This window comes from Rhipicephalus microplus, chromosome 4 (genome assembly GCF_043290135.1).
Source record: "Rhipicephalus microplus isolate Deutch F79 chromosome 4, USDA_Rmic, whole genome shotgun sequence".
Lineage (NCBI taxonomy): Eukaryota > Metazoa > Arthropoda > Arachnida > Ixodida > Ixodidae > Rhipicephalus > Rhipicephalus microplus.
In genome coordinates this window covers 226,962,517-226,972,565 of record NC_134703.1, presented here as the reverse complement: position 1 = coordinate 226,972,565, position 10,049 = coordinate 226,962,517, and the positions used below count along the sequence as shown (strand labels likewise).

Genomic DNA, 10,049 nt, shown 5'->3' with positions numbered 1-10,049 from the left:
AGATTACCTACACCTTAAATCTTCCGAAACTTTAAGTATACTCACCCATTCATACAGTCGCATGCAGGTGCGCATACATTACGCAAACGCGTAACGTCAATTGATTTGTAAAGACGGGCTATTTACAGCGATTGTACTGTTGATAGCAATCTTGTTATGGACACGGCTTTCTTATATGGCAGCGCTGATTAAAAAAAAAGAAGGGGGGGGGGGGGCTCTGATGCTGATACAGGCTTTTTTTTTTGTGCGACCAAGTCTTTTGTTTTTTTTTTCACTCAAACACGGCATGCATGCGCGTGCATACATTGATTGATAGATATGTGGGGTTTAACGTCCCAAAACCACCATATGATTTTGAGAGACGCCGTAGTGGAGGGCTCCGGAAATTTCGACCACCTGGGGTTCTTTAACGTGCACCCAAATCTGAGAACGCGGGCCTACAACATTTCCGCCTCCATCGGAAAAGCAGCAGCCGCAGCTGGGATTCGATCCATGCATACATTGAGGGCACACTGCGAATACATATAAAAAAATATTTACACTAGGCATTGCGCACAGCTTAATGCGAGCTGAGAGCAAAAATATATACTTAGCAACTTACGGCACAACTGGCATCATACGACCATTCCCTAACATGGTGAACATCTTTTTGTTCGAAGCGTGGTTGTCAGCTACAAGTCGGACCACTTGGAATCCTGCTTCTTCGATGGACTTAATTACTTCAAGTGTTAGTTGATGCAGGTGGTCTCCTTTTACTGACTGCGTGAAATAATATCCCACGGGTAGCCTGAAAAAGATAAAAATTAGCAGTATTCTGTAGCGTCGGTGTCAGCTGGGCTTAAAATCTCACTCCGTTGGAGAGAGGAGGAGAGCCAATTGCTCATCTCGAGTGCTTGTCAAATAAGTGCACAATGCTAAAGTTGACTTGCCGGGGGAAAGGGGGGGGGGAGCCCTCCTTAAAAAATAGAAGACGACTCCCCCTGCCCCTCCCCAGACTTTCAGCCCTGGTCGCGGAATAGCACATCATTGGTTAATTAAAGACAACGTTTTCTTTTTATATCTATAGGTGGGGTTAGTCTTTCAGTCACAGCGAAACGTATAGTGATAGACAAAGTGATGATTCACTTACGTGTAGTGCGTTGATAAGCCTACAAATACAAAGGCGAGAAGGTGTGTGGCCAGCTCGTTCTGAATGCCCACTTCTTTTTCTAGGCCTCCCATTTCGACTAGGCCATGGACTTTGTCTCCTTTTTTTTCGTACGTCAGTGCTTGCTTTAAAGACATTTCATCCACAATCAAAGAGCCCATTTTTTCCTAACAAAAAAAATGGGGGGGGGGGGGAATTCACTGTTAACAGACATGCGTTATATATCGGCGGAGACAGTTAATTATATAAATAACCTTCTTTGTTGTTCCGTACATGACCCATAATTTAACAGAAATGATTAGGGTTTAGAGCAAACATAGCGCACTGCCGTATACTCTTAAACAATACATCTTACGTTCGAGTAATCCTTGCCACAGGTCTGGTCCCTGTTTATTCACTTTAAATCACTTTTCATTCGGCTATACTAGCATGTATTTTGATCAGTCAAACACTGCCGCGTGCGCTGCTTCCTTCGTTATTCGCGTGCATATTGTAAATAATTCTGATCGAAGTAACGTACCCGTTCGGACAAGTGTGTGCTTTCCGTGTGCAGCCTTTGCTTCATTAGCGACGAAACAACTGCTCCAGTACAGTAGCCAATGTAACGCTTCAGTGTCATGCGACTTGGAAGGGTGAGGCACCCAGACCTCCGCAACATTTCGTACCCGCAGGGTGATTTAGCTTGCCACATTATGGCCTGCCTGATGGTCACCTCTTTCCAACGGTGATTTTTCTCACGCAGGCATTGCAATTGCTCCTTCAAAAATTCAGCCTTCTTGTCGTTCTCGTCCAGCATTTCCTGATGATGAAAGGGCAGTTGAAATGCGTAAATCACGCGCAAGATAACATACTGGAAGAAAGCGGAAGTGCAGGGGAGAATGGAAGCTTGACCCGCTGAAACATCGTAGAGCAGGGAATGCCGGCGCATCCAACAATTCGACATTTACGTACTGGACTTGCCCTTGTCAAGACAAGTTTAGATGTTGTGGGAGAGTGAGCAAACGTTCACACACACGCTACTAAAGGAGGCTGTTGCTGTCCTGACAAAGAATAGTGCACCTGATTGTCGAAACCTTGCATTTGGCATCATTCCTTATTCAACAATTCATAATCGCGAGAAAAGATATGCGTTTACTCTTAAGACAATAATAGATGTTTCATGTCACCACGTGGACATTCAATTGCAGCTATGCTACATTAATGAATTGCGCAACTTCAGACTTGCGTCATGTTCAGTAACCGGCCACCGACTCACACATACGGACTAGCGGAAACTGTTCACTTACACTTTCCAAACCATTCCTTCCTTTTTGAATGCAATGCTGCTCGCTCAAGTTTATAAGGCAGACATCACATGTGCGTCAAGCGTGGCTTCCTGTACGAGCATAAACCGATCGGCCCATAGCACCAACACAACACAGCTTGCAAATTACTGTCTTTCCAGTTGTCAGTCCAATGTCCCTAATTGTTTGCGACGACAGAAATTTGAACTCGTTGTTCGCAGGATAAAGGAATAAACTCGGGGTGCGCCAATCACGCAAGGGGGTACACACCGACCTTCGTATCTTAAACACTTGCTCATGTGCGCGCTTACCCACCAACCTTCTTTTATTCCGTGTCCTTATGTCAGGCCTACACCTTCGTATGACCAGAAAGATTGCCAGCATCGGCGTACACTAAAATGTCACGTAAATTTATATGAAGAAGAAAATCTATAAACAGAGTTTCTCTCGAGCAGACATCATGACAGCGGACTTGTCATCCTTAAGGCTATAATTGTATTTCAGTCTTTCAGAAAACAAGCCTGCTTGTCGAAACGCCGCCTCGAAACAACTTTGCTAAAACTACTGATTAAGCGAGTTGGTTCATGATTATTTTCAGTGTTTGTGTGTGTGTAAACAGCGATTAAAGAATGGGAACAACCCCTGTTCACAGGTTTTTTACTGCAAGCTTCCATCCTCCCCTTTCTGACGTTTCTTACAAAAAAGTATAGGGACACTAAGTTAATAGACTGATAAATGAGTACCTGATAATTCTCTATCGTTCCTGTTCCGATCATACGACTATTAGAACAGAAAAAATTAAGACTAGGTTTAATGTTCTGAGTTTGGCGAACAATCTTCGACACGTGCACGTCGCTTTATGTTGCGTCGCTCCTTGTGTACTTGGCCGCATTGGCTGAGAACATTTCTTTGAAACTTGCTACTTCAGACCTTGCATCTACTAACACAGCAGTCTTAGACATTACCTGAGGCCGTCAAAGTATGACGTCACTGCTAGCCGATGCGCGAGAACTTAAGGGTAGCATCGCCACCTTTACAATCTCTTATAGTTTCGAGAATTCCTTCGCTCACCGGACGTCCTCTCGTAGTACGGGTGATGTTGATAGAATTGACTTACTCCTAAATTGTTATTATGTTCAGAGTCATTTAAAATTAAGTGCGAATATAAAAGGATTAATATAACATTCGTCCACTGACGTAACTGCGTACCTGCAGCGTTAGAGCGCCATTCGCCTCGGCGAGGGCTTTCATCTCGAAAAAATCTTTCTTTAGCTTCTCTAGCTGTGAATGCAAATTACTGTTCATTTCTTTCAGCCTGCTGCACTTCCGCCGCAACGTCTTAGTTGCCGCGACCAGGGAGCGCATCTTCTTCAAACCGATCGACGTTTGCGACGTCATGGAGCGCCGCACTGGCCTCTTCTGGTGTTCCCCTTGTATAACTGAACTACAGTCCTCCATGTTGTCCTGACTTGATGGAAAATGCAACCACTCGGCCTCTTGTGCAGTTTCAATTGGGTTTTCAGAACTATATACTTCCCCAGGCTCCGCTGATGCTCGCTCTTCTTGAGAAGAATCTGCGTTGGACGTTCCCCTGTTAAGCCGAAAAAATAGCGAAGCATGACAGATATATTGTCCCGCTAAACGCATAAGGGAATACTGCTAACATTATTCTTATCCGTTGTTGTGTTAGACTTCAAGTTTTACTTACAGTATTTTTACTTGTATGGGTGCCAGCGTTGTTTCCCCCTGCGTTCGTTTTAGCCGCTTTTTCCGCGGCATTGGATCTTGCCCACGTGGATCAGGAGAAGCGGGAAATAAGGAAGGCACGGCTGTGGGCTTCAACATCTTCCTTTTCGTCACTGTTCTGTAATCTTCAGCGGTAAAATGCAGGCTGCATACCTTCGACCGGTCGCTGGGCTCCCAGCGATGCTTTCCTGAACCTTCATCAAAGGTAAAGGCGTATACGCATGGCTAGCAAGATTGCAAAATAACAGTCCATAACACCTTTTTTGTAATTAATTTTTCCAAAATGTAACAAGCCAAATGGGGAGGTTAAGAAAAAGCATAGCCACGATTTTATTCTGGGGAAGTACCTGTATACCCATTTAGTGCATTTTCATATTTTCTCGCAGCCTTTGTAAATGTCTTTTTAGATGACTACATTCGTCGATTGATGTTTAGTGATGGTACGTGGTCGAGTCCAGTGGCATACTTGAAGCCCTTTATTCGAAGAGCTCATTGGCTATACAAGGTTTCATAACAAAGCTGAATTTCCTAATGGCTGCTCAGTAACGAAGCGCGACCCAATACGACAGAGCCGAAACCGAGGCGCACTTGAGCGCCTTGGTCTTGGTTTAGAGCGCAAACCTCTAACCTGTACAATGACTCCGCCGTTGACGACGATGACTTCAGTGGTTTTTGTTCTTTTGCATTCTCCAAAACGAATCTTTGTCATGCATGATGTAATCTCAGATGCAGCACGCACATAAATAGAGTATCTGTCGCTGATTATTCCAGGTTCCTCATTTCGGTTTCACCGGCTGGGTCTCTTAACCCTCACAGAGCCGATGGGCTCATTGCACGAAGGACTTCAATTATGTCATTATACCCGACCGCCTGCCAGCCCTATATAGAGTGAACAGTTAATCGCCACATTTCGTTACCGGCGTAACGTTTCTAATTACCTTAAGTAAGCTTATACAGAAACGAACAAAGCTGTATGGGAAGATAGAGGTTTGAGATGAGAAATACATTTGACCAAATTCGGTCGCTAACTTCAGTGACACCCAGTGTTCAAGAGTTGTCCATCGCTAAACACACACACACACACACACACACACACACACACACACACACACACACACACACACACACACACACACAGAGAGACAAACTGTGGAGGCAGCACGTAAATATTTCATATCATTAATTTTTTTATGGATTTCGGCGGCATTTGTTGAGGCAGCCTTCGGGAAGGGTGCTCGAACCCCTCGCAACCCACCGCTACGCATTTTTACATAATTTACAGATTTCGTATATTTACTTTTTTCTTGTGTGCTATATTTAAATTTCTTGGCACTATTTGTGGAGCCTGCCATATTAGCCGCGGTACTTTAAAAAAGCTTTCATGTTTTTTAGCTCAGTGAATTAGCATAACACACGGAAATAAAGTTTACTAAAGCACCCTGGTGCTTCTTGCTAGCTTGCAACTCGTTCTGAATTGAAACGACTCTCAAAAACACAAGACTCACCTTTTCTTCCAATTGCCTCGATCCATTCTTCCCGTATGTCTGTGGCAGGAAACTCGTGAAAACTTACTTTACTTTGTTTGCCTTGTTCCGATTTGCAATATGGCACGCAGCAATACACCATACTTACATTTGAGGTGTCAGCTCATCTAAAAAAAAAAAACTGCACGCGGCCACTATTAGAGCTGACTACTGCAGCTATCTGCCGTCTGCAAGTTTCTGCACACGACCTACTGTGTTTCTGCGTATCTTCTGCAATTTGTGTATGCGTATCGTCTGGAACCATCGTGATTCAGTGTGAACAATGAATGCCTAACAATAGTTTTTTTATCTCGTTGGACTACGTTTTCATTCAAGAAATATTTTCATAATAAATTTTCCTTCATTTGTAGAAAAGTTCCCGTCTGCTTGCCACTGTGACCCTTTGTGTGCTTTTTTTACGGTTCTATTTCTGCTTCAAACGTCCACACGAATGCAGCCAACTCTGACGAGGAATCATATCGCTTTATTTGCCATATTTTACACATTCATACACAATTCATGCACAATAAGAACGATTTGCACTGCCACAGCGATGGCTGAAGCAGACGACAGCGAACAGGTGCTGCCTAGCGCCACGCCGCTCGTAGGTGACGGCCCTAGCGGCAGAAGGTATGAACTAGAACGTGGGCGCTGGAAGAGGTGCTCTCTGGGCAGGTCAGGAGTGTAGTAGGTCATGAGCGTGGCTATCAGGTAAGTGGCGCCGATCCGGCAGACAAAAGAGGCTGTAGCCCAAGTAATATTTTGACGTCTTAACGTGAATTTTTTTTGCGTTTATCGCGTGCGTCACACTGTGCATTTGAAAGTTCGGGAAGATAGAACGATAATTAATCGCTATATTTCCGTCTTTTGTCAGTGCCTGCTGTGACTATGCCTTCAGTACTTTTGGCTGACTCAATCGCTGTTGAGCTGGGCGGTGAGCTTTGATTCTCCCAGTGAAGTTTCCTAATTGTATGAAATGCAGATGACTTCTGCTGAAATGCAATGTTGTGCCGGCTTTTCTCCGTCTGTGCGTTGCATTTAATAGCCCTCCTAAATATTTATTTTTTTCAGCCAACCAGCCGTGGCCCGATGATGCTAAGTTGCTGCAGTCTTTCGAAAGTAAGTAGATGGTTCGTCCACCGGTCGTGCCGAATTGAATGATACGGCCTCTGTAAAAAAAAAAAAAAAAAAAAAAAAAAAGAGTCCCAGGTACTTCTCCCTGAAAGTACGAGTTCACTGGGCGTCCAGACATTCCTGCGGATGGCCGGCCTCGACCACGAAGTGGAAATGCGTCCCAACGTAGAAAGCATTTCGCCCTCGGGTAATGAACGCGCTGTGGTTTGTCGTCGACGAGCTGCTATGACGCCTTCTTTTTTTATTTTTTTTTTCAGGCAATGTGCCGGTGCTCAAGTGTGGTCCATTCGTCATTGCCGAGATGGACTCCATTGTGGCATTTGTCAATACAAAGGTTAGGCATTGTCGGCTTCAGCGCGGCTCTTTCAATTTTGTACTGCGTTAAATGTGAACCGTGATTTTTTTTTTCCACAAATTAAAAGTGCATCTGTGTTACGAAGACAATCTTCAGCGAACTGGGAGCGTGGGGGTAAACACAGACACAAAGCAAAGAAGAGGCACACAGCACCGAGGATAATAAAACGGTGTGGACATACACAAATCTAATTAGACTGTTTGAGCTAGAGCTTGATAAGGTACGTGACATGTCACCCCGGAAAAGAAGACACAAATGCAAGAGTTGGTGGGATGAGAAAGTCAAGAGAGCCATAGCAAAACATCAGGAAGGCTCTAGGGAACACAGACTTGCTAAAGCAGTGGGGTGAACCGACAGATGTTGAAAAAAAAAGGGGGGGCATCTTTCTAAGCTTTAGGAGGGAAGCATCCCTTCTGATCAATAAAAAGATTAGAAGAAAGGGGGCTCAGTGGCTGGCAGAAGTACATAAAAAGGATAGAAAGGCTGCTGCGAAATTTCGGAACCATCTAAACTCCCTAAGAAATGAGACAAACCTAGAACAGAAGTTTATAACTACAGCACAAGTTGCTAGGCTAGAAGGGGATAAAGCTATTGAATATATAACAAGAGTGATAGAAAATTTTCAACAAAGAAGTTTCTTATGCACCAAAATAAAAAGGAATGGATCAAGTGGCTCAATGGCTCCATTTTCACAACGAGAGTGGGAAAGGGCTGAGAAGAGGGTTCCTAGTAGTACATAAACAGGCCCAGATGGCATTCCAATTATGCTGATAAAGACATTGGGTCCGAAGTCTAAACAGACTTTGAGAGAGGCAGTGAGCAAAACAATAATCAATGGTGAAGTTCCCGATGGATGAAAACTTAGCAGGATGAGCATGATCTATAAAGAAAAGGGGGACAAAACTGATATAAACAACTACCGTCCTATAACAGTGACATCAGGGGTCTTCAGGCTGGCGATGCAGATTATAAAGGGAAGACTGCAGGCATGGATAGAGGACGAGGAGGTTCTGGGGGAACTGCAGAATGAGTTTCGGAATCACAGGAGGTTGGAAGAAAATCTGTTCTCACTGACGCAATGCATTGAAATAGCAGAAAAGGAACACAGGCCACTGTGGCTAGCATTTTTGGATATCAAGGGAGTGTATGTATTTCGTGGTTCAAGAGGACTTATGGGGAATACTGAATACACTAGGTGTTGAAGATGGAGTTACTAATCTTTTAAAGGATATCTATAAAAGTAACAAGGTAGTTATAAAGTGGGAAAAACGGGTATAAGCCCACAGAGGTAAAACGGGGCTTAGGCAAGGGTGTCCTCAGTCACCCTTGTTATTCATGATGTACCTAGAAGAGTTGGAGGGAAATAGACTTGGCTTCAACCTCACTTTCGTCAAACAAGGAAAACTCATTGATAAGGCACTACCAGCATTAATGTACGCAGATGATATAATGCTAATGGCCGACAACAAGAAAGATTTGCAGAGATTGATGGACATCTGCTATAATGAGGGAGATAGGTTAGGTTTCAGATTCAGTAAGGAAAAGTCGGCTGTCATGATTTTTAATGATAATGAAGGTAGTGAGCTTAGGATACAGGAGGTCACGCTAGAGGTAACAGATAAATACAAATATCTGGGCATATGGACAAGCAATGGGATCGAGTACCTAAGGAACACGAAATATACGTGAACACTAAAAGTAACAGAAATGCAGCAGTGATGAAAAATAGGGCACTGTGGAATTAAAATAGGTATGATGTTGTGAGAGGAATATGGAAAGGGGTCATGGTTCCGGGTCTGACGTTCAGCAATGCGGTCTTGTGCATGAGATCAGAAGTTAATGGCAGAGATGTATTGATAAACCGCGCTGTGTTTTGGAACCGCGTTTGAGAGTGCGATAATTATTGGTGACCCGGACGTGATGTGATGAAAGCGGAACTTGTTCTCTACTTGAATGAACCATAAGGAGGGATTGGCAAGCCACAGCTGTGGTAGCGTCATGGTAGTAGTACCTCCAACAACATCCTAAGAAGGTACATGGCCGGGTGCAGTGGCAGCGGTAACAGGGCTGAGGCTGTCGAGATGCTCACGCTGCTCCATGGAAGGTCGCGTTCGTAGTCTGGGTCACCAATAAATATAGCACTCTGAAACGCGGTTCCGAAAACACAGCGCTGTTTATTAATGCATCTCAGTCATTGTTCCAACTACTTCTTCTTTTTCCTCAGCAGACTACCCACTACTAGCTTATGTCCCAAGTGTCGTGCCAGAAGAAGAAGAAAGTATGCCACACTCCAAATCAGGGAGTACAAGGTGATATGGGATGGAAATCATTTGAGGGCACGGAAGCTAGCAGCAAGATAAAATTTGAGAAGCGATTGAGAAAAATGGGGGAGGAGCGATGGGCTAGGAAGGTTTTCAGCTACTTGTACATGAAGAATATCAATACAAAATGGAGGAAGCAAACCATTAAATTGACTGGTAAATACTTAGAAAACAGCAGGTGGGCAAACCAAATAGAACTATCGGTTAAGAAGAAGGTGAAGGAAATGGAGACTGACATGTGGAAAATTGGCATGATTAGGAAGTCTGCACTAGAGATCTATAGAACATTCAAGCAGGAAATTGCCAAGGAAAGGATCTATGAAAATACTCGGGGTAGTTTTCTACTGTTTAGGCCAGGACAGGAGTATTGCGAACCAAGATATATCGGGCCAAATACGAAGTGGTAGACACAGTATGCAGTGCATGCGGAGAGGAAGAAGAAACTGCTCAACACTTGATGATGTCCTGTAAAGGGCTTCACCCTATAGTTCAGGATGATGGCACAGAGTTTTTCAAAGCACTGGCGTTTAGGGACAGGGA

General features: G+C 44.0%; 1 protein-coding gene across 1 annotated transcript; it reads left to right on the top strand.

The window, feature by feature from the left end:
* The first annotated feature begins 6,398 nt into the window (after positions 1-6,398).
* Positions 6,399-9,641, top strand: LOC142814776 (metaxin-2-like). The gene is made up of 5 exons (XM_075894045.1): positions 6,399-6,410; positions 6,574-6,633; positions 6,771-6,818; positions 6,901-7,020; positions 7,091-9,641. The coding sequence occupies exons 2-5, from the start codon at positions 6,588-6,590 to the stop codon at positions 7,216-7,218; spliced, it is 342 nt and encodes a 113-aa protein (XP_075750160.1). The 5' UTR covers positions 6,399-6,410; positions 6,574-6,587; the 3' UTR covers positions 7,219-9,641.
* Positions 9,642-10,049: the final 408 nt, after the last annotated feature.